The sequence below is a fragment of the Pseudophryne corroboree genome, chromosome 6 (assembly GCF_028390025.1).
Source record: "Pseudophryne corroboree isolate aPseCor3 chromosome 6, aPseCor3.hap2, whole genome shotgun sequence".
Lineage (NCBI taxonomy): Eukaryota > Metazoa > Chordata > Amphibia > Anura > Myobatrachidae > Pseudophryne > Pseudophryne corroboree.
In genome coordinates this window covers 438,122,422-438,147,766 of record NC_086449.1, presented here as the reverse complement: position 1 = coordinate 438,147,766, position 25,345 = coordinate 438,122,422, and the positions used below count along the sequence as shown (strand labels likewise).

Sequence of the window (25,345 nt, the reverse complement as noted above, 5' to 3'; positions counted from 1 at the left end):
TTCCAGATTCTGGCATCTGAACTTTCCTGGAATGATGACGCTCTTCATGCAGCCTTTTGGCATGGCTTGTCCGAACGTATCAAGGATGAGCTCGCTACCAGAGACTTACCTTCAAAGCTGAACGAGCTCATATCTCTCTGCACTAAGGTCGACCTACGGTTCCGTGAAAGGGCAATTGAGCGAGGAAGGTCTTCATTCCCTAAGACTCCTACCACTCCTCCTCCTTGTCAGCCATCTCCGCCCAAGGATGAACCTATGCAAATAGGTCACTCTCGTCTGTCTCCGGCAGAGCGTAGAAGACGTCTATCCGAACATCTCTGTCTCTATTGCGCTGCACCTTCTCATGTCATCAACGCTTGTCCCAAGCGTCCGGGAAACTCCAAGTCCTAGCTCGCCAAGGAGAGGGTCGGCTAGGAGTAATGAACTTCTCTCCTTCTTCAAATGACTGTAACCACCCAGTCTCGCTGCAAGTGGCCCAGTGCACTAGGAATCTCATTGCTCTGTTAGACTCTGGAGCAGCTGGGAACTTTATGACTGAGAGATACGTCAAGCGGTGGTCCCTACCCACTGAGAGACTTTCGTCTTCCATATCCTTGACTGCCATGGATGGCAGCAGGATTTCCGATGCAGTCATTACCTCTAAGACCCTGCCTATCCGTCTGAAGGAAGGAGCTCTTCATTCTGAACTGATCTCCTTCCTGGTGATCCCAAAGGCCACTCATCCTGTGTTTCTAGGCCTTCCATGGCTTTGTCTTCATAATCCCCAAATTGATTGGAGAACTACACATATCCTGGCATGGGGTTCCTCCTGCTCTGAGACCTGTCTTTCCAAAGTCCTTCCAGTTTGTACATCCTCCTCCAAGTCTTCAGATATTTCGCCTCTTCTATATCAAGACTTCACAGATGTTTTTAGCAAGTCCTCTGCTGATATTCTTCCCCCTCACATGGAATGGGATTGCCCTATTGACCTCATTCCGGGGAAGACTCCACCTCGGGGACGCATATATCCATTGTCGTTACCAGAGACTCATTCCATGGAAGAATACATCAAAGAAAACCTGGCTAAAGGGTTTATCCAGCCTTCTTCCTCTCCAGCTGGAGCAGGCTTCTTCTTCTTCTTCTGCGGCCCTGTATTGATTACCATGGTTTGAACGACATCACTGTGAAAAATCGGTACCCTCTGCCTCTCATCACTGAGCTATTCGACTGCGTCAGTGGGGCCACCATCTTCACGAAGTTAGATCTGAGGGGTGCCTACAACCTCATCCGGATCCGAAAGGGTGACGAGTGGAAGACCGCATTTAACACCCGTGACGGTCATTACGAGTACCTCGTCATGCCTTTCGGACTCAGTAACGCTCCAGCTGTATTTCAACACTTGGTGAATTAAATCTTCCGAGACATCCTCTATCGTCATGTTGTGGTCTATCTCGATGACATCCTCATCTTCGCTAATGACCTGGAGGAACATCGCTTCTGGGTCATGGAGGTCCTGTCCCATCTCCGTGTCAACCATCTTTATTGCAAGCTGGAAAAGTGTGTTTTTGAGTCAAATCCATGCCGTTTCTAGGTTACATTGTGTCCGGTTCTGGGCTAGAGATGGACCCTGAGAAACTTCAAGATATTCAAGATTGGCCGATACCTACAACCCTCAAGGGTATCCAGAGATTCCTAGGATTTGCCGATTATTACAGGAAATTTATCCGAGACTTTTCCACTATTGTGGCGCCTGTCACAGCCCTTTCCAAAAAGGGTGCCAATCTTTCCAAATGGTCTGAGGAAGCTACTCGAGCTTTCCATCTTTTGAAACAAAAGTTCGTCTCTGCTCAAGTCTTGAGACAGCCAGACACCAGCTCGCCCTTCACCCTGGAAGGGATGCCTCTTCCGTTGGAGTAGGCGCAGTCCTGTCGCAAAGAGCCAATGACGGACACTTACATCCTTGTGGCTTCTTCTCACGAAAGTTCTCTCCTGCTGAGGACAACTACGCCATTGGCGATCAAGAACTTTTGGTTATCAAACTAGCTCTGGAAGAGTGAAGATATTTGTTAGAGGGAGCTTCTCATACCATCACCATTCTGACAGACCACAAGAATCTCCTGTATTTAAAGGGCGCTCAATGTCTCAATCCTCGCCAAGCCAGGTGGGCACTTTTTTTTTCTTCCAGGTTTGTCTTCAAACTTCAGTTTTGTCCATGGTCACAGAATCGCAAGGCTGATGCCCTTTCCCGCTCCTGGGAGCAAGAAAATGAGTCTGAGTCTACTGACACGCATTACATTATTGATCCAGTGGCATTCTCCGTAGTGAGGATGGACTCTACGCCCCCGCCAGGGAAAAACCTCGTAAAACCGGCTCTCAGAAGGAAGCTCTTGCAATGGGCACATTCCTCTGGCTTCGCCGGACACGCGGGCATCCAGAAGACCTTAAGAGTTCGTTTCCAGATCATACTGGTGGCTGACCCCGAAAAAGGACATTACAGAATTTGTTGCATCCTGCCCCAAATGTGCCCAACACAAAGTACCTCACCAATCACCCGCTGGGCAACTGGTTCCTCTATCTGTTCCTCACCGTCCATGGATTCATTTATCAATGGACCTTGTTACGGACCTTCCCGAGTGTAACAAGTATAATACAAACTGGGTGGTAGTTGACCGGTTCACCAAGATGGCTCATTTCATTCCATATTGAGTTCCATATTGCCACCCAGGTTTACATACACCTCAGCCCCTACAACTGAGGCTTCCCCTGGTCAGCACCAGCCCTCAGTTGTGACAACCAGCTGTTGTGAAACTATAAGTCCCAGCATGCTTTACCAGCTGATCAGTGGAAGGTTCCTGGCAAAGCATACTGGGACTTGTAGTTTCACAACAGCTGGAGGGCAACGAGTTTCATGCCTGGTCTAGAGGTATTTTGACTCATTCCTCTTTACACATCTGATATTTTTGGGCTGTCATGCCACAACCTTGAAAATGGGATAGGATTTGGCCTTGGTTATTGCAAAATACTATATATTTTCGGTTTAGGTTATTCTGCTGTTGATTTAGTTTTCGCTCTAGGATCATTGTTATGCCTCTAGAATTACTAAATGAAAAATGTAAAAAAGTGAAGCTTTCATTTTTCCTTCAGCCATTGGTTAGGGCTGCATTTCACTGTTTTTGTGATAACGTTATTCCCAAGCAGGCTCTATACTGCAGTGCATGTTCAGCTATTAACCATCAAAATGCAGAACTTTTCACTGTGGCACCCATAGGGCTATATTTACTAAGGTGCAGATTTTTAAGATTCTACATATAATTTCTCTAGCACCTTCTAGGAGATAATGGCTAGAATCTGGTTGCTGTGGGCAACATCTCCACTTCTAAAAACCCGCACCCCAGTAAATATACCCTGTATAGTCTATCTGCATACTGACTCAGGTTGACACCAAAAGAAATGAAATGTAAAGCCTGTATCTAAATTAGTAATAAAAGCAAAAGTCAGCATCTTGATCATAAGCAGGGAAACATGCACATAGTATAAAGCACATTTATCTCACAATGCATCCAACTGTCCCACACTAGCATGTGCACCACATTTATTCCAGGAGTCACAAGTGTGTATACTTACACACCAAGAGGGCACTGAGAAAGTGTAGAGACAGTGGGCCTGATTTAGATGTGGATGAAGAGGCTATCGCTGCTGCTTGCTCTATTATGGTAATGAAGCAGGAGGCGTCACACCTCCTGCATGCATTACTGATCTTAGCTGCATCCTTGCATGCAGTATCGGATTATCTGCAAAACCTTCAGCCGGATAGGGGACAAGCCAACTGATGCAGGTCCTACCAAGAGGCCAGGAAATGGCCATCCTCGGAAGGAGAGCCTGCACCATCCCTTTCCAACAATGGTGGTGACATCAGCTCAAATGGAATCAGATTGCCAATCACTGACAGTCTAATACCGTAACGCAACCGACCTTGCAGTACTGCACATGCACAGCACAATTTTTACTTTTAACATATAAAATATAATTAAACTCAGACACAAATACAAAACAGAAGTAGAACTTCATTTGAATTAAGTGGTAAATTCTTGCAGCAGTCCCCCAGCATACGTAAGCTCTGGTCAGGCATATATGCATCTGCATCCAGGTCTTACTAAGTTGCAGTTATGAAAACACGGCCTTACTTTACTTGGCCTACATTAGGCCGCCCCTTCTCTCCCTTGTTCCTTCTCTCCCAGTAATTTTACTAAAATGCAAATCTATAAAAAGAGGTGTTGTCCATAATAATATTCTGGCAGTCATTTATCTGGTACATTCTAAAAAATAACAAGACTCTGATTGGTTACTATGGGCAACATCTCTACTTTTCTAAACCTGCACTTTAGTATATATATCCGCAAGTTTAAGGAGTCATAACCGTAAGATGCCACTGACTCTGCATACAGAAGTATAAGAAGGTACGAAGTGTAGAATTGTGTTTTCCGCAAACAAACAAAAAACACCCCATTCTACATAAGCCCTGTAATTGCAATATTGCAATGATATATTTGAGCCATTAATCATTTAAAAGGTAAATCCTGTTACATTATTTTTTAAGGAGACAGAGGAGATGTGCAAGAGGTCTGGCCTTCCATTGGATGTACTGTATTACATGTCAGGAAAGCTGAGGTATCACTGGATAAGAAGCAATAACATCTTATATGTGTCCCAACAACACATCTGTTGTCTTTCTCAATATAACAATTGTTTATGTGACACAACGGGAGTCATTCTGACCTGATTACACGCTGCCGTTCATCGCAGCGCAGCGATCAGGTCAGAAGTGCGCATTCGCCTGCGCATGGCTGACACCCGACGGCTGACGTTGCCTAGCGATCGCCTCTGCCTGATTGACAGGCAGAGGTGGTCGCTGGGCGGGAGGGGGCGGCGCGGCGGCCGCCATTTTGTGGGCGCGGTCCAGCCAGCGCAGGCGTGCCCAGACCGCACGGGGGGCGGGCTGCAGTGGCTGCGTGACGTCACACGCAGCCGCTGCATCCCGGGCAGTAACGAGTAGCTCCCAGCCAGCACGCAAAAGCTGCGCTGGCCGGGAGCTACTCCTGAAGTGAAAAAGCAGCGCCGCTCTAATGTAAAGCAGACCAGGGAACTCTGGTGTGTAAACAGTGAGCCCCCACAGTCCTGATTCAGAGGTGCACACAGTTCATGCACGGCTACAATTATTCACGCATTATTAAGTGCAAAAATATGTAAAAACGTGACCATTCCGCTTGTGTACTTTCATGTGATGGCGCAAGCTCTGCTATGTCCACTTTTCTTACAGGAGCATTGTTCAAGTGCGCTGGTGGATCAGATCTCGCCATCATTAACGTACCATCAGTCGCAATAGTGACCCCTTGAGCAGTCTTTGCTTGTTGCAGAGACTCCTTTATAACTTTCTTAAAATATGGTCATTCAGCTGAAACACGCCCATGCCACCTCAACTTTAGGTTACCTTGCAATGTCCGCCTTAAACCGCCTGGGAATCGCATAAGCCGCTTCAGCTAATAGCAATGTCGTATGCAAATGTGCAAACCATCGCAGTCTGTTTGTCATGCGTGTGCAGTAAGGGCACTGTTTACAGATTATCGCTCCCAACTGAGAGCACCTCTGAATCAGGCTCAATGTCCCCTGCTGTTCAATCTATGATGAAATGTGCACATCTACAAGGCATGTGCATGTCATAAAGTTATAGTTTTATTGCTGTTAATATCTGGACATTTTACTTACTTCTATATTCAACTTAGAAACCACAACATCTCCATTTGGTGTAATGATAGGAACATTTTCACAGATGATTCCGTGATCAACATCGATCACTTTGCCTGTGACAGAAAATGTAGTGATCAAAGGCAACATTCTTATTTTAATTTCATTTGTGCTCAATTGTGCATTAAAAAAAAAAGACACTAAGGTCCGGATGTAATGGCTTGCGAGACAGCTGGAGCTCTGAGACTCCTGCCGAATTCGTACCTTTTTTTAAAGCAGCAAACGTTTACAAGGTAAAACCTGGTTGATTTTGCCTTGTAAACGTTTGCTGCTTTAAATAAACGTACGAGTTCGGCCGGAGTCTCGGAGCTCCGGCCATCTCACAAGTCATTACATCTGGCACTTTAACTTTATTTTCTATTTTACACATAGAGTTGGCATAATAGGTATACTACTGTATAGTATTGATGTAAAAAAGTTTTTATTTTTTTTTATTTTTGTCATTTAATTAGTTTTTAAGTTCCTGAGAACAGTCTGTTCTCTCCCCCACCACTACTTATAGCTTGGTACATACAATATTTTATGTCACTATAAATGATAACAGCATAACATATCAACTATTTTCCAATCATAAATATATTTGAATTGCCACTATTAGCAATCATTTAATATTGTCAATGTAATATAATACATAATATGTGTCTATTAATCTAATTGCTCATTATTGTGCCCCTCTAACATGCTGATTATATAATACTGAAATGGCAACTTTGATGTACGGATGGTGTAGTGGTTAGTATTACTGCCTCACAGCACTGAGGTCATGAGTTCAATTCCTAGTCATGGACTATCTGTTGTGGCAAAGATGGTACTTTACCATGTTCTAATGTTCAAAACAGGACTCACTGCTCCCTAGGAAAAGGGGCAGACGGGTGTGGTATGTTAGGTAGATTAGACTTAGGTCAACAGTGTCTAGGTCGACCACTATTGGTCGACAGTAAGTAGGTCTACATGGTTTCTAGGTCGACAGGGACTCTAGGTCGACTTGTAGTAGGTCGACATGAGAAAAGGTCGACATGAGTTTTTTTTACTTTTTTAGTGTTGTTTTCTCCGTACAGTGACCGGGAACCCCAATTAGTGCACCGTGTCCCCTCGCTTCGCTCGCCATGCTTCGGGCAAGGTGCCTCACTCCACTACCACTGCGCTCGGCACAGGTTACTATTCCCAATCGTAGTCCACGTGGATCGTAAAGTATGAAAAAGGAAAAAAAAGGAAAAAAAAGAAAAGTGAAAAACTCATGTCGACCTTTTGTCATGTCGACCTAGAACATGTCGTTCTAGAAACCATGTCTACCTACTTACTGTCGACCAATAGTGGTCGACCTACTTACTGTCGACCTAAAGACCGGATCCCGGGGCAGACAGGATTAAGAATCCTGCTGTTTCTTACAGCAAAGGAACAAAACCTAAAACCTGTCCGTGATTTAACCAATTTGTATAGACAACAGGTTTTGTCCAATTTCCAGTGTTTGGTAGCAAATGGTCGATTGCCAGTAACTCTCATCCATTACCAGGTTTTCATCCCAACCACAGATTATCTGCCCATTAATTGTATAGTGTATGCCCAGCTTTACATATATAGCTGCATTACCTGGGTGTGATTGTTTTAGTGTGTGTGAATGTATAAAGGATTGTGGAATCCAGTGGGAGGGTCTTCCATCCTTTGTAAGTAGACCTTACACTGTGTAGAGTCTGTATGTTCTCACCATGGATGCATGGGTTTTCTCCCACACTCTAAAAACATAGGCTTTTATCCATAGATCAGTGGATGGTTCGGGGGCGGCACAGCGCAGCATGGAGCCCTGCTTTGGCCGTAATGTTACCTCTTGATGTGCTGATTTAAATGTATTGTATGTGGTCATATTTCAAATAACGACAAAAAATTTAATTTTTTTTGTCCCTGGATCTCAGAACGCACAAACCCAACAATGGATGAAGTCACTTTAACTAGGAGATGAATTTTTTTTTAATAAAGTAATTTTTATTCAGTACTCTGGAGAAAAAGGTACAGACATTGCAAAGCATCATCATATCACAAACAGTACATCAAATTATTTTGAATCAAAGCCACATTTGTGAGCAAAGATTTCAGCAGTGGAATATCAGGCCAAGTCAATAAGTGAATAAACAAGGATTTTCTATTATTCGGACCATTATGAACTGCAAAATCCGTAACCCAAAAATATTAGTCTCCATTAACTTTTATATTTATACCCTTAACCTAAACAGTAAGAAAAATAACAAAAGAGAGAAGCAAAGTGAGAATAAATCATCAGATTCAGGACCACAGTAGTCATGCATATATATAGGCGAACACGCAGGGCCCAACCGCCAAACATCTCAAGTAAATTACAGTAAGCATCAAGTTTTTGATATGTTAGTACTTCAGTGCCCACTATATTGGGGAACCAGGTGAGAATGGGGGGAGTCTAGCCATGGAGACCAAACCTTTTCAAATTTGGCTGATGCATTTTGTTTCATATATATGTATCTTTCCTTAGTTATTGTGTCATTGATTAAGGTCTTAAGCGCAGATATTAAAGGGCTGCTAGGGGCCATCCACAGCCTCGCAATGCAAACCTTAGCCAAGGCACATACACTGCGAGCATAAAGAGAAGTTGAGCATCCCATCCCCAAAATACAGAACTGTGGGGTAAGCAATCCGCCAGTCACTCCCGTACTCTCCAGAATTGACCTGACCCCCAACCAGAACACCCTCAACCTCGGGCAATCCCACACCAGATGCCAGAATGTTCCCACCGCCCCCCCGCATTTAGGACAAAGGCCAGATCCGCCCGTCCCAAAAGCAGCCAACCTATCTGGAGTCATATATGTTCTGTGTAAAATGAAGAATTGAATTTGCTGATATCTGAGAGATTTGGTAACTTTGGCGGGGTATTCCAGAGCAAGGACCCAGTCCTCCTCTGTTATTAAACCCATATCCTCCTCCCACTTTCCACGGAGACGTGTCAAAGGGTCCGTATGGAGCTTGGTAAGAAGATATCCATACGCAAGGGAGACCATCTTAGCCCGACCCAAAGTAGCCACAAAGGTCTTGATGGGGAATGGGAGGATTCGTGGGGGGGATTCAGCAAATTGGGACTGGAGGGCGTGACGAAGCTGGAGATATCTGAAGAAATAAGAGTTAGGTAGGTCAAACTCTTCTCTCAATTGTTGAAAGGATTTGAAATTATTATCTAGGTAGAGTTGAGAAATAGAGACCACCGATCTAGGGGCCCATACCTCCCACCCCTCGAGTGTATGTAATTCAGGGAGCCAGTCAGAATACCAGAGGGGGGTATCCGGGTCCAGGCCATCGTACCTCAAGAGGTCTCTCAGGGCCCGCCATACCTTTAAGGCCTGGTAAATGATAGGGGGAAGAAACCGAGCCATGCTCTCAATCAGTAGCACCTGCACAGGAGAGAGGTGGGGAAAGTAGCAGCGAATAAACTCACACTGTAAGGAGTCAGCCCTATAGTCTTGCGCCCATACACTGATATGAGTCAGCTGAGCAGCGTAGTAATACATCTGAAAATTAGGCAGAGCCAGGCCACCGTCAGATCGCTGCCTGGTGAGGGTTTTCAGCTGTATCCTAGGTCGCCTGTTAGCCCAAATCAGTGAGGATAAAACACTATTTAATTTCCTAAAAAATATTGGATAAATATATACCGGGGACTGAAGAATAATGTATAAGAGTTTGGGCAGTATAATCATTTTAATGAGGTTAACCCTGCCAGACACCGTCAGTGGAAGCTTACACCAAGTCTTGGATTTGCCCATGACCCACTGCATGGTCGGGTCCAGATTCAGAGGGACAAAATCAGAAGGGTCGTTAGTTATTTGGATTCCGAGGTATTTAAATTGTAACGTCCAACATAATGGCAGGTGGATTTTGGAAACAGTAGGGGGGGGGCCTATGACTGGCATAATGTATGATTTAGGCCAGTTAATTCTAAGACCCGAGTAATCTCCAAAGTTCTCTAGCACACGCAGCAGAATGGGCATTGACTTGGTGTAATCCCGCAAAAACAACAACATGTCATCGGCGTAAAGAGCTATTCTATCCTCACGTGAACCCGTACAAATTCCCACAATATCTGGATGTGATCTTATCAAGCAGGCCAGGGGCTCGATGGCCAAGGCAAACAGCATGGGGGATAGGGGGCAGCCCTGTCTAGTACCACGGGACAGGTGAAAAGGGGGGGATACATAACCGTTCACCAAGATCCTGGCACTCGGATGTTGATACAGTAATTTAGTCCATTTGATAAAGTTGGGTCCGAAGCCCACACGAGTCATCACCTCCCATAAATAGGCCCATTCAATGCTGTCAAAGGCCTTGGCCGCATCTAACGAAACCACAGCCGAGTCAGAGGGGGAGTCATGTGGGAGTTGTAAAATGGTATACAGTCTACGTAAGTTGATAGACGTGGACTTCCCTGGCATGAAGCCAGTCTGGTCCGGGTGAACAAGGGAGGCGATCACTGTGTTAAGCCGTACTGCCAAAATCTTTGCCAGGACCTTAGCATCGGTGGGAATCAGGGATATCGGTCTATATGAGTCTGGAGACCAAGGGTCCTTACCGGGCTTTGGGATCACTATTATAACTGCCTCTGACATAGAAGGGGGAAGATCATTATTGGCAAATATATCCAGATATAGGGCATGAAGCCTGGGCCCAAAAAAATCAACATGATTTTTGTATACCTCGGAGGGAATTCCGTCACAACCCGGAGCCCTGCCATTAGGGGACATACCGATGGCCGCAGTCACCTCCTCAAGCGTCAAAGGTGCCTCCAGCAGCTCACAAGTCTCAGAGCATAGCGTGGGCAGCGGAATACCCCCCAGGTATTGTGAAAGATCTAAAGCAGAGCATGTCAATCTTGAGCTATAAACCTCAGTGTAATAAGATCGGAATAGCTGCGCAATGTCCGGTGTGGTGTCAACAAAGGAGCCATCTCCACCGGACATTTGGGTGATCGTAGTCCCAGGACGATCAAAATGTATCAGACGGGCCAGGAGGCCTCCCGTCCAGTCAGCCTGCATATAAATATTAGTAGTCTTAAAGAGGAGGGATTTAGAGTTTTTATCAGACAGGTGGGCTAACCAAGCCGACTGAGCCACTAGCCAGCGTGCCTTTGTCGCGGGGGCACCATCAGATAAATATTGGGACTCCAGTTCCCTAGCATCACCCTCAAGGACCCGTTCTCTTTCCCGTGAGGACATCTTATGGGCCGCTATACGTCCAATATATGAGCCTCTCAAGAACGCCTTGAATGAGTCCCAAACTATTGTGCCCGAAGCAGACCCTACATTGTCGCTAAAGTAACCCTCCCACTGAGTCTCCAGGTCACTGCAGTCACCTAGCTGGGCCAGCCAAGAGGGATGCAACTTCCAGTAGGAGTGCCCCCTCTGACTTTCCACAGCAAGAGTCATCAACTGAGGGGAGTGGTCAGAGACCCCTCTAGCCTCATAGTGGATGTCTATAATCCCAGGGACGAGGGCGGGGGATACCAACATCAGGTCAATCCTGGAGAAGGAGCCATGAGTGCTGGAAAAACAGGAAAACTGACGGGCCGCAGGGTGACGAAGCCTCCACACATCCACCCACTGCAAATTATTCAAGAAGTCAGCAAACTTGGTAGGACCACCACCTGCCAGCGCAACCCCCGGGGGGTGCCATCGGTCTAAGGATAAATCTAGGATGTTATTAAAATCGCCCAAGCAAATCACGGGGGTAGTAGGAGATGGAGCAATGAAAGAAGCAGCCTGTTGCAGCACAGCATATGAAAAAGGAGGGGGGATATATACCGCTAAAATGTAATAGGGCTGGGAACTCAGCTTGCACTCCATAAATACAAATCTTCCATATGGGTCAGTTTTAATCGATATCAGCTCAAATTGCACTGTCTTCTTAATCAGAACTGAGACACCCCTAGAAAAGGAGGAGTGAGAGGCATGATAAGCCCATCCCACCCAGGCCCGTCTTAAGGACAATAATCTATGTCCCTCCAAGTGGGTCTCACTAAGGCAGGCAATATCCGGGTCATATTTCTTAATCATATTCAGAACCAAGGATCGTTTGATTTTGTTATTCAGACCTCGGACATTCCACGCCAAAAATTTCAGGTTGAGGATGACCCCATGTGTCCCCCGGATAGACATCACCCAAAATACATCTTGAGGATCAACAGTATAAACAACGGCAGCACATGACGTATGTAGGCCCTGCGTTCTAAGCCACTTCACCTGAAATATTAAGCATCCTTGCTTCAGAAAATACATAGATAAGAAAAATAACAAACTAAAGAAAAAAAAACAAAAACAGCAAAAGAAGGCGCAACTAGCAGCTTCCCAGCTAACCTTCCCCTCCCCGTATACCACCCCTAACTCCGGCATACTTATATCCCGAACAAACAACCCAAACTACCAAGCGCTAAAAAGGCCTAGATTCTCAGTTGAACCTCTAACCCTCTCTAACCAACACCACTTGGTCTTAAAAGTCTTGAGCCACCAATGCAAAGGAGGGGGGCTCCCCGATCCATAATCGTTCCCTCCGGCAATCTAGGCCCCAGTCTCCTCACGCAGGAGGTCAGTCCGGAGCTAGCTGCCGAGCACCCGGTGCAAATCTGTCCAGCCATTGGGCCGCCTCTCTAGGGGAATTAAAAAACATGGTCTCCCCATCCGCCACGACCCGGAGCCTTGAAGGAAACAGCATGGAGTATGAAATGTTGAGGTCTCGTAGACGCCGTTTAATAGGCATAAACTGGGCTCGGTCCCTCTGGACGTCTGCAGCAAAGTCCGGAAAGGCCGACACCTTGACTCCATTGCGGACCAACGGGCCCTTCGTACGACCTAAGCGGAGGACCGAGTCACGGTCCTTATAATGCAGGAATTTGGCGATGAAGGTGCGAGGAGGGGCACCAGGAGGTAGCGGCCGAGATGGTATCCTATGTGCACGTTCCACCGTGAATTGGGCCGTAAAGGACTCAGCGCCATATATCTCTTTAAGCCAGGATTCGAGGAAGTCCTCCGGCTGCGACCCCTCTTCTCTTTCAGGCAGGCCTACAAATCTTACATTATTTCTGCGCAATCGCCCTTCCATGTCTAAAAGCTTGGTTTGGAGAGAGGAAACCTGCTGGGTCACCGTGGATACGGATTGCTTTAAGGGACCACACAAATCTTCCAGGTTGGAGACCCGTGTCTCCGCCTCACCCACTCTCTCACGGATTCGCTGGACATCTTGTCGGAGCAAGGAAAGATCGCACTGCACCTTCTCCATCTTATCGGAGAGACGCTGTTCACTGCCAGCTATAGCCTCCAGCACCTGTTGAATAGACGGCGCCTCCGCTGCCTCCGGGGAACTGACAGCAGACTCAGAAGGGGAGGTCGGGTGCGTCGGAGGGGTTTCCTGAGAGGGAGCCGATGTTACCCGGGGAGTGGATTGTCTGGCAAATCTTTCTAGTTTGGCCGCGGCCGCACTCTGGCCGCCCTTAACCATATTGGGCAGGAGCAGTCACACTCACCCCAGGGCAGGGTTGCAGTATAGAAATATAAGTAGAAGACGGCAGCAGCGAGGGTATGTATAAGCCGCGGCGGGAACCGATTGTGCCCAGTCCGTAAGTCAGAATATCAATGGATAGGAGACACAGGCTTGTGTACAAGTAACAATTTGTATGAGGGAGTATCAAGTATCAAATTCCGCGAGGAAAAGCCGGATATTGGTGTGTAGCACCCTGTAGGATATTAGTGCAGTACAGCAGTGTAATTAGTTCCAATCCATATGCAGCTCCTGTGTGGTATAATAGGAGAGCTGTGCAGTAGAAGTAGCTGACCCTGCCTCCAATCACAGATGTAACTTTAGCACATTTGTTAAGAGATTAGGAATGGGAGAGAGCAGCATGCAGAAAGGTCCCAGAATGCAGGGACAGTTCACAGGGCACATGAGAATCCCAGCAGGTGGTTTCACATATGTCCAGGCGTGGGCAGCAGCCTATAAGCAGCTTATAAAATGGCCACCGTGCCTCTTCCCCTTCCCCAGGAGTACCTGTATCCTCTCCGGCTACCAGGGCCCCAGATCACAGCCCGACAGGCAGAGGAGATGTTATCCCCTGTTTCCAGACTCTCCGTGGCGTCCGGCGGCAGCAGCAACCTGCCGTTCGAGCTCCGAGCGACTCGCGGTCCGGGTCGCCGAAATCGAGGCCGGGGATCCGGAGGAGGTGCAGGCCGCAGGGCCGGAAGTCGGGAAATGCCGCTCCACGAGTCCCGGAGAGTGCGCGATGAGGTGCCCGCCGGTGCCCACAGCCTGTGGTGAAGGATTCCGGCCGGGCAGAGACACCAGAGGGGGTCAGGATTAATTGCAGGAGTTTGGTGGCCGGGGAGCTCCCGAGCTCTGCTGCTTACTCCTCAGCCGTCGTAGCCACGCCCCCCCAACTAGGAGATGAATTTTAGCAATGCTTGCATATAAATTATAATTTGCACAAACAAAATAGCTAGTAGCAACAAATCTACTTTGGTAGACTACCTATGATGAATTTGACGTGCAACATTTGTACAGTACATCTGTGAACGAATGAGTCTGAATCTGTATATGTAGTGTGCGATGCAGGGTATGTGGCTTTTCACATGCCAGATTCCACCGTGCTTCATCTGTGACTTTGCATGTGCAGTTAAAGTTGCAGCCAAGCATCTGTAGTGCACTGTGAGTGGTGTTTTGTGGTGTCTGTGATGCAAATAAGACACAATGTAAAGAAAAAGATGGTACACTACACCTCTCAGAGCGTATCAGTCGTGCTGAATGTCTTGCGCCATATAATGTATCTAGGCCATGTGTTTGAGGACTCATCTGTAACCAACAGATCATAGATTTGTGTAACTACATGTAAACAAGACACGCAGTAATTTCCACTTAGGGTATAACCTCACTGCAGCAGAATGTGTTCATGAACTATTAAAGATCAGCAGACACTTATGTGAACTACTCCGATTGCACAATCTGGGACTGATTAAGCATTTGGTCACTGTATTGGCTGGGTGAGCATAACATTTTAAGAATATTAGGTCACAGGGTAGTGGTTTAAGAAAGCCTAGTCACCTCTGATTTGCAGACCTTTATACAGAGAAAACAACACTTTATAAACTTGTGGCCAAAGTTACACAATGAAGACATGTTACTTAGCTAACAGTCAAATAACCCAAATGACCTTGCAAAGTAAAGGACCAAATGAAACATAATAATTACCTTTAATTCCCAGAGGTCCATCAATGTGAAATCCTTCTTTTTCTCCATTTTTAATTTGGTTAGGTATCTCTTGGATTAATGATTTTTTGTATATTCCTTTCTTTACTTCATTAAAAACAGAAAACATATTGTAAACCCTCGCCGTGTACCCCGCTAGTTCTGTGACCTATAAAATAAAATGACATGTTTTATGCTTTTTGCCAGTGACACCCTCACACATGCTTAGGGCAGAGCACAAGACTTCAGAATTATTTACAGTGCATCCGGAAAGTATTCACAGCGCTTCGCTTTTTCCACATTTTGTTATGTTACAGCTTAATTCCACAATGGAATAAATACATTTTTTCCCCTCAAAATTCTACACACAATACCCCATAATGGCAACGTGAAAAAAGTTTTGTTTTGTTTTTAGATTTTTGCAAAGTTACTAAAAATAAAAAACTAAGAAATCACATGTACATAAGTATTCACAGCCTTTGCCATCAAGCTCAAAATTTAGCTCAGGTGCATGCTGTTTCCACTGATCATCCTTGAGATGTTCCTACAGCTTAATTGGAGTCCACTTGTGGTAAATTCAGTTGATTGGACATGATTTGGAAAGGCACATACCTGTCTATATAAGGTCCCACACTTGGCAGTGCATGTCTGAGCACAAGCCAAGCATCATTCAACCATCATCCGTAAATGGAAGAAGTTAGCAATCCACCAATCAGGCCTGTATGGTAGAGTGGCCAGACGGAAGCCACTCCTTAGCAAAAAGCACATGGCAGCCCATCTGGAGTTTACCAAAATGCACCTGAAGGACTCTCAGACCATGAGAAACAAAATACTCTGGTCTGATAAGACAAAGATTGAACTCTCTGGCGTGAATGCCAGGCGTCATCTTTGGAGGAAACCAGGCACTGCTCATTACCAAGCCAATACCATCCCTACAGTGAAGCATGTTGGTGGCAGCATCATGCTGTGGGGTTGTGTTTTTCAGCGGCAGGAACTGTGAGACTAGTCAGGATAGAGGGAAAGATGAATGCAGCAATATACAGAGACATCCTGGATGAAAATCTGCTCCAGAGCGCTCTTGACCTCAGACTGGGGCGACGGTTAACCTTTCAACAGGACAGTGACTCTAAGCACACAGCCAAGATATCAAAGGAGTGGCTTCAGGACAACTCTGTGAATGTCCTTGAGTGACCCAGCTAGAGCCCAGACTTGAACTAGATTGAACATCTCTGGAGAGATCGGAAAATGGCTGTGCACCGACTCTTCCCATCCAATCTGATGGAGCTTGAGAGGTGCTGCAAAGATGAATGGGCGAAACTGCCCAAAGATAGGTGTGCCAAGCTTGTGGCATCATATTTAAAAAGACTTGAGGTTGTAATTGCTACCAAAGGTGCATCAACAAAGTGCTGAGAAAAGTATGTGAATACTTACAGTATGTACATGTGATTTCTTAGTTTTTGATTTTTAAATAAATTTGCAAAAATCTCAATAAACTTTTTTCACGTTGTCCTTATGGGGTATTGTATGTATAATTTTGAGGGGAAAAAATAGAATTTTAATTACCTACCGTAGTCAGTAGAGGATACTGGGGTTCCATTTAGTACCATGGGGTATAGATGGGTCCACTAGGAGCCATGGGCACTTTAAGAAATTGATAGTGTGGGCTGGCTCCTCCCTCTATGCCCATCCTACCAGACTCAGTCTAGGAAACTGTGCCCGAGGAGACGGACATACTTTGAGAGAAGGATAGATAAAGCTAGTGGTGAGATTCCGAACCAGCACACACAAACCAGAGGAAAGCTATGCTAACCCAACTTTAAACAGGAACAGCAACAGCTGAACCAACAATACTTAACCAAGTAACAGTGCAGGAGGAATGAAGCACCGGGCGGGCGCCCAGTATCCTCTACAGACTACGAGAAAAGGATTTACCGGTAGGTAATTAAAATCCTATTTTCTCTTGCGTCCTAGAGGATACTGGGGTTCCATTTAGTACCATGGGGATGTACATAAACTCCCAAACCGGGTGGGAGAGTGCTGAGGTTGCTGCAGAACTGATAGACCAAACTGAAGGTTCTCAGAGGCCAAAGTATCGAACTTGTAGAACTTAGCAAATGTGTTAGAACCTGACCAAGTAGCTGCTTGCAGAGCTGTAAAGCCGAGACACCCCGGGCAGCCGCCCAGGAAGAACCCACCGACCTAGTAGAGTGGGCCTGTACAGATTTTAGAACCGGCAAACCTGCCATGGAATAAGCATGCTGGATAGTGAACCTGATCCAGCGTGCAATTGTCTGCTTTGAAGCAGGACACCCAATTTTATTGGGATCATATAGAACGAACACCGAGTTGGATTTCCTGTGATGAGCTGTTCTCTTTACATATACCTTCAAAGGCTTCACAACATCCAAAGACTTTGAAGTAGCAGAGGTGTCCATAACAGCCGGAACCACAATAGGCTGGTTGATATGAAACGCGGACACCACCTTAGGAATAAATTGCTGACGAGTTCTGAGTTCAGCTCTGTCGTCATGAAAAATTAAGCAGGGACTCTTGAAAGACAACGCCCCTAGCTAAGGCACACATCTTGCTGAAGCCAAGGCCAACAGTGTGACGGTCTTCAACGTTAGGTACTTTACGTCAACCTCCTGTAACGGTTCAAACCAGTCTGATTGGAGGAACTGCAGCACCAAACTGAGATCCCAAGGTGCCGTGGGAGGCACAAAGGGAGGTTGGATGCGCAGAACACCTTTCAAAAACATCTGGACGTCAGGGAGAGAAGCCAATTGTTTGTGAAAGAAAATGGACAAGGCCGAAATCTGGACTTTTATGGAGCCCAGACATAAGCCCACATCCACACCTGCCTGCAGATAAAGCAGAAAACGTCCCAGGTGAAATTCCACAGCAGAATATTTTCTGCCCTCACACAAAGAGACGTATTTCTTCCATATACGGTGGTAATGTTTAGACGTTACCCCCTTCCTGGCTTGGATCATAGTCGGAATAACTTTGTTAGGGATCCCTCTTCTAGCTAGAATCAGCCGTTCAACTTCCATGCCGTCAAACGTAGCCACGGTAGGTCCTGATAGACCAACTGGCCCTGTTGCAAAAGATTCTCGCGAAGAGGTAGAGGCTACAGATCTTTGAGGAGCATATCCAGAAGGTCCGTGTACCAGGTCCTTCTTGGCCAGTCTGGAGCAATCAGTATTGTTTGAACCTTTTCCCTTTTTATTCTTTTGAGAATTCTTAGGATCAGAGGAAGTGCAGGAAACACGTACACCATCTGATAGACCCATGGAGTTGTCAGAGCGTCTACCGCCACTGCCTGTGGGTCTCTCGACCTAGAACAATACCGCTTGAGCTTCTTGGGCCGGCGCGCTACTTCCTCCTCTGGTTCCCCGGCTGGAACGCCAGGCGACTGCCCTGCACAGCGGTCCCGGCAGTTGCTAAGCAGCCGGGGCGCTGTGCGCTGCACGCCCAGAAGCAGCTGGCGCAATCAAGACCCGGGGGCTGGGCTACCTGATTGGACTGTCAGGCTTTTTAATGGAGTCAGACCAAGGTAGCCTTGCCGGTGATAGCTTCTGGTGGAGCTGCTTCCTGCCCTGGAGTGTCTCTATTCGGTGACCCTGTTATCCAGAGATCCTGTAGTCCTCAGTCCTGAGTCCCGGTGTCTGGAACCTGTCTATTGGAATCTTTCCAGCTTTCCAGTTCTGTGTGCCAGTGCCTGCGACCTTGGGGTTCCTGTTCACCTGTGTGCACCGACATCGGTGTTGTGAGTAGCGGCTTCCGCACCTTGCGGCCTTGGCTGCGTTGTTCTCTTTCTTTTCTTTTATATTTGCTGAGGAGGTTTCTGCCATCATTGTCCTCGCCGAAATACGACGGTGTCGTGTTTGGCGTCCGAACAGTGTCTCTTTTGTTACAGTTTGTCTTGGCGGCTGCGCCGCACATACTTTTGTTGTAGTGTTCAGTAGTTTCCCCTATCTCTGTGTTTCTGTCTTAGTTAGAGGTTCCCCTTGTTCTCTCTCCGTCTCGGGTTACGCCTTGTCTCCAATTAAGACCGGGGGGCATCGGAGTTGGGCAGACCTAATCCGCACTTCAAACGCTGCTGCCGTGGGCTCAAGAAAACATAGTCTCGCAGGCGTAATCCGACCACGTGGGGGAGACAGCGGAGTCAGGGGTTCCATAGGGGTTGCTGCTGAACTCAGTTCTAACTGCAGCATCACGTTCCTGTACTTGGAGCTTATTCACCCTGTCTCTAGAGTACCAAGTACAGTGAACGTAACACTTGTTGAGACGAGAGGCCATCATGTCGATGTGTGGATATCCCCACCGATGTGTCAAGCACCTGAACACTTTTGGGTGAAGGCCCCACTCCCCCGGGTGCAGGTCGTGTCTGCTGAGGAAGTCTGCTTCCCAGTTGTCTACTTCCGGAATGAAGACCGCTGACAGCGCCACAGCATTTTTTTCTGCTCAGAGGAGAATTCTTGCCACCTCTGATATTGCTACTCTGCTTTTCGTTCTGCCCTGTTGGTTTATGTACGTCACTGGCGTCACATTGTCCGACTGGACCTGAATGGCCCGATTCTGAAGAAGATAAGAGGCCTGCAGAAGGGCGTTGAATATGGCCCTGAGTTCCAAAATGTTGATTGGAAGGGTGACTTCCTGACTTGACCATCTTCCTTAAAACTGCACCCCCTGGGTGACTGCTCCCCAACCTCTGAGGCTTGCGTCCATGGTTAACAGGATCCAGTCCTGAATTCCGAACCTCCGACCCTCGATGAGCTGAGAAATCTGTAGCCACAACAGAAGGGAGATCCTGGCTTTTGGCGACAGACGGATCCTCTGGTGCATGTGAAGATGCAATCCGGACCATTTGTCCAACAGATTGAGCTGGAAGGCTTTTGCGTGAAACCTTCCATATTGAAGCGCCTCATAAGAAGCCACTATTTTTCCCAGAAGGCGAATGCATAGATGCACCGATATCCAGGTTGGCTTCAGGACATCCCGAACCATCGATTGGATTACTAATGCATTGTCACGATCCGGGTATCTGGACGCCATTTCTTACCCATCAGATGCCTCCTAAGGCTGGCTCAGCGCTCCAGGACCGGATCCCATCTGTTATCCTAATGTTCACATTCCTGCATCCTCTCCTGTCTCTCTGAGACGCTGTCACAGTAACGCCTTATTACATCTGGCATGGCGTCTCCCGCGGCCTCCGCCGCCGTCCCTGAGCTTCTGCATGCAGAGTGTCAGAGTGGCGATTACGTCAGCCGCGGCCTCCGCTGTGTCCGCGTGGTTGGATGTGCACTTGTCAGCCTGGCGTCTCCTGTCTCCAGTGGCCGGCGCCGCCATTACTGTTTTCATTACCACATGGATTACAAACCAAACTTCCCTCCAAGTGTCTGCATGGGCGCAGCCATCTTGGATTCTGTCAGCTGATCATTTCCTCCAATCTGTTGTCAGTATTGTTAATCTGCATAATTGCCTAGCCAATCCCTTCCTTGCTGCAGGTATAAATACACTGTGCCTGAGCAAGGAAGGCGTCAGTGCTTTGGTTGTCAAACCTAGTTCCTGTTTGTCTCTCTCCTGTGATTGTCTTCCAGGTTCCAGCTCCTGTCTCAAGACTTCCACCATAGAGACCCGCACCAGCATTCCACCTGCGGTGTAGCCTGACTCTCCAATCCATTGTGGATTCATCTGTTTCCAGCTACAACATTACCTGCTTCCAGCTCAGCTTTCAGCAGAGTACAGCTTCCCTTAAAGGGCCGGTGTCCTTTCTACACTTTACCACTCTCCACCGGTATTATTATTTCTCCGCTCTCAAGTTCTACATTTCAGTTCATATTTCATCGCTCCCAAGTTCATCTATTATTTAACTGGTTCCAGCCAGTATCCACTCCGTGCTAACAACAGTCTGGTTCCAGCCAGTATCCACAGCAGCTGTTTTACCTTCAGCAACCCAGCTTTTCCTGGAACACCAGCTGGCACAATCCTGGGTTATCTCCATTGCTACAGTCGGGCCTGGTAAGGACTTTCCATCTAGAAGATCATAAGAACTATCTCACACTACCAGTGCCCTGTGGCTCCTGCCATCCTGTAGTACCCAGGAACTGTATTTATTATTTGCTGACTTTTACGTTTTCTTTTACTGCTGCTGTGTTGCGGAGTTGTCATAATAAACATCATTGACTTTTATCCAAGTTGTCGTGGTCACGCCTTCGGGCAGTTATTATTCATGTTACTTACATGTCCAGGGGTCTGATACAACCTCCCAGGTTCCGGTACATCTCAGCCCCTACAACTGAGGCTGCCTCCCGTCAGCTCAGGCCCTCAGTTGTGACAGTAAGCACTGACCTAATGAATCCAGCCGGAGACCAGGATCAAGCGGCCAGGCCGATGCAAGAACTGGCAGCCCGACTAGAACATCAGGAGGCTGCACAGGGCCACATCATCCGCTGTCTCCAGGATCTCTCTACTCGGCTGGATGGGATTCAGACAACTCTCCGTGGATCAGGCGCATCTGGTGCGTCAACCACAGTGACTCCAGCTATAACCCCACCCACCTTACCCATTTCTGCTCCACGTCTTCATCTTCCAACGCCAGCAAAATTTGATGGATCTCCAAGATTCTGCAGGGGATTTCTCAACCAGTGTGAGATTCAGTTTGAGCTACAACCTGGCAATTTTCCCAGTGACCGTACAAAAATTGCCTACATTATCTCTCTTCTCAGTGGCTCCGCCCTTGACTGGGCATCACCGTTATGGGAGAGGTCCGACACCCTGCTATCTTCTTACACTGCATTCGTGTCAACATTCAGGCGCATCTTCGACGAGCCAGGCCGGGTAACCTCAGCTTCATCCGAGATTCTCCGTTTACGCCAGGGGTCACGTACTGTAGGACAATATCTGATACAGTTCCAGATCCTGGCATCCGAACTGGCATGGAACGACGAGGCCCTGTATGCTGCATTCTGGCATGGCTTATCTGAGCTTATTAAAGATGAGTTAGCTACCAGAGACTTACCTTCTAAGTTAGATGAGCTAATCTCACTCTGCACGAAAGTTGATTTACGTTTCAGAGAGAGAGCAACTGAGCGTGGAAGATAGTCTGCTCCAAAATCTTCTGCTCCTCCTCCTCGTCAACTGTCACCATCTAAAGATGAGCCCATGCAAATTGGCCGTTCCCGTTTAACTCCTGCTGAGCGCCGAAGACGCCTCTCTGAGTCTCTTTGTCTTTACTGTGCAGCTCCGTCTCACACCATCAATGCCTGTCCCGAACGTCCGGGAAAACTCCAAACCCTAGCTCGCCCAGGAGAGGGCCGGCTAGGAGTAATGATCTCCTCTCCATCTCCTCATGATTGTAATCTCCCAGTCTCGCTTCAAGTTGCTCAACGTTATCGGAACGTCATTGCCCTCCTTGATTCCGGAGCAGCTGGGAACTTTATTACTGAAGCCTATGTTAAACGGTGGTCCCTACCCACCGAGAGACTTCCTTCCTCCTTTTCCTTAACTGCCGTGGATGGCAGTAAAATTTTTGATACTGTTATTGCTCTAAGGACTCTACCAGTTCGTCTGAGAGTGGGAGTTCTTCATTCCGAACTTATTTCACTTTTAGTGATTCCAAGAGCCACACATCCTGTGGTCCTGGGCCTTCCATGGCTCCGTCTTCACAATCCTACAATTGATTGGACGACTACGCAAATCCTGGCATGGGGTTCCTCCTGTGCAGAGACATGTTTGTTCAAAGTATTGCCTGTCTGTTCTTCCTCCCCCAGGTCGTCTGATGTTCCACCTCCTCCATATCAAGATTTCACGGATGTGTTCAGTAAAGCTTCTGCTGATATCCTTCCTCCTCATAGAGAATGGGACTGCCCGATTGATCTCGTTCCAGGGAAGGTTCCACCTCGAGGCCGAACTTATCCGTTGTCTCTGCCTGAGACGCATTCTATGGAGGAATACATTAAAGAAAACCTAGCAAAGGGGTTCATTCGACCTTCTTCTTCCTCAGCCGGCGCAGGCTTCTTTTTTGTAAAAAAGAAAGATGGTGGTCTGCGGCCGTGCATCGACTACAGAGGTTTGAACGACATTACCATCAAGAACCGTTATCCTTTACCCCTGATTACTGAGCTCTTTGACAGAGTTAGCGGAGCTACCATCTTTACAAAGCTGGACTTGCGAGGTGCATACAATCTCATCCGGATCCGTGAGGGTGACGAGTGGAAGACCGCCTTTAACACCCGTGACGGACATTATGAGTACCTCGTCATGCCCTTCGGATTGAGCAATGCTCCAGCTGTCTTCCAGCATTTTGTCAATGAGATCTTCAGAGACATTCTATACCGTCATGTCGTGGTCTATCTAGACGATATCCTCATTTTTGCCAACGATTTAGAGGAACATCGTTTTTGGGTTAAAGAGGTTCTGTCCCGTCTCCGTGTCAATCATCTCTATTGCAAATTAGAAAAATGCGTCTTTGAAGTCAAGTCCATTCCGTTTCTAGGGTACATTGTGTCCGGTTCCGGACTAGAGATGGATCCTGAGAAACTACAAGCAATTCAGAATTGGCCGGTACCCTTAACCCTCAAAGGGGTCCAGAGGTTCTTAGGGTTCGCCAATTATTACCGAAAGTTTATACGAGACTTTTCCACCATTGTGGCGCCTATTACTGCTTTCACCAAGAAGGGTGCTAACCCGTCCAAGTGGTCTGAAGAAGCCATGCAAGCTTTTCATCTTTTAAAACAGAGGTTCATCTCTGCGCCTGTCCTGAAACAGCCTGACATCGACTCTCCTTTCATCCTAGAGGTGGATGCCTCCTCCGTTGGAGTAGGAGCGGTGTTATCTCAGAGGGCTAAAGATGGCCATTTACATCCTTGCAGTTTCTTCTCCCGGAAGTTCTCCCCAGCTGAGCGCAACTATGCCATTGGCGACCAGGAGTTGCTAGCCATCAAGCTCGCTCTAGAAGAGTGGAGGTATCTGTTGGAGGGAGCTTCTCATTTAATCACCATACTTACAGACCACAAGAACCTTTTATACCTGAAGGGCGCACAATGTCTCAACCCTCGTCAGGCCAGATGGGCACTTTTCTTTTCCAGGTTCGACTTTAAACTCCAGTTCTGTCCGGGCTCTCAGAATCGCAAGGCCGATGCCCTTTCCCGCTCATGGGAGCAAGAAAATGAGTCAGAGTCTTCAGACAAGCATCCTATTATAAATCCGTTGGCATTCTCCACGGTAGGGATGGACTCTACGCCCCCATCAGGGAAAAGTTTTGTGAAGCCGATGCTAAGGAAGAAGCTCATGCATTGGGCCCATGCTTCCCGTTTTGCCGGACATACAGGTATCCAAAAAACCCTGGAGTTTATCTCTAGGTCCTATTGGTGGCCAACTCTGAAAAAAGACGTCTTGGAGTTTATTGCATCTTGCCCAAAGTGTGCCCAACATAAAGTATCCCGCCAGTCGCCTGCGGGGCAACTGGTTCCACTATCCGTTCCCCGTCGACCATGGACCCACTTGTCGATGGATTTCATTACAGACTTACCCATGTGCAACAAGTTCAATACCATCTGGGTGGTAGTTGACCGGTTCACCAAGATGGCACACTTCATTCCTCTCACCGGTCTTCCGTCAGCTTCCAAGTTGGCTCAAGTATTCATACAAGAGATCTTCCGACTCCACGGTCTTCCTGAAGAAATTATCTCAGATCGAGGAGTTCAATTCACAGCCAAATTCTGGCGAAGTTTATGTCAAGTCCTCCAAGTCAAGCTAAAGTTTTCCACGGCTTACCATCCTCAGACCAATGGTCAAACCGAGAGGGTGAATCAGGACTTGGAGGCCTTCCTCCGCATCTATGTGTCCTCCTCTCAAGATGACTGGGTTCAATTACTTCCCTGGGCCGAGTTCTGTCATAACAACCAGTATCATTCTTCATCTGCTTCAACACCATTCTTCACTAACTTTGGATTCCACCCTAAAGTCCCTGAGTTCCAACCGCTTCCAGCAACTTCTGTTCCCGCAGTGGATATCACCTTGCATCAGTTTGCCAATATCTGGAAGAGCGTACGATCAGCTCTGCTCAAGGCATCGTTCAGGTACAAGAAGTTTGCGGATAAGAAGCGTCGAGCAGTTCCTGCTCTCAAGGTGGGTGATCGGGTATGGTTATCCACGAAGAATTTGAGGTTAAGAGTTCCCAGTATGAAGTTTGCACCTCGCTATATCGGTCCTTTCAAGATTGAACAAGTCATCAATCCTGTTGCTTACAGACTCCAGTTGCCTCCCTTCTTAAAAATACCCAGGACATTCCATGTTTCCCTGTTGAAACCGCTGATCTTGA

At 47.2% G+C, this 25,345-nt stretch overlaps 1 protein-coding gene across 1 annotated transcript in view; it reads right to left on the bottom strand.

Annotated features, from left to right (window-relative positions):
• ABCD2 (ATP binding cassette subfamily D member 2) overlaps positions 1 to 25,345 on the bottom strand; it is a 197,581-nt gene that overhangs the window by 146,787 nt on the left and 25,449 nt on the right. Inside the window, exons 4-5 of the mRNA XM_063927090.1 lie at positions 15,022 to 15,187; positions 5,743 to 5,837 (exon numbers count right to left, since the gene is read on the bottom strand). Coding sequence (XP_063783160.1) covers positions 5,743 to 5,837; positions 15,022 to 15,187 — 261 coding nt within the window. The remainder of the gene's footprint in view (positions 1 to 5,742; positions 5,838 to 15,021; positions 15,188 to 25,345) is intronic.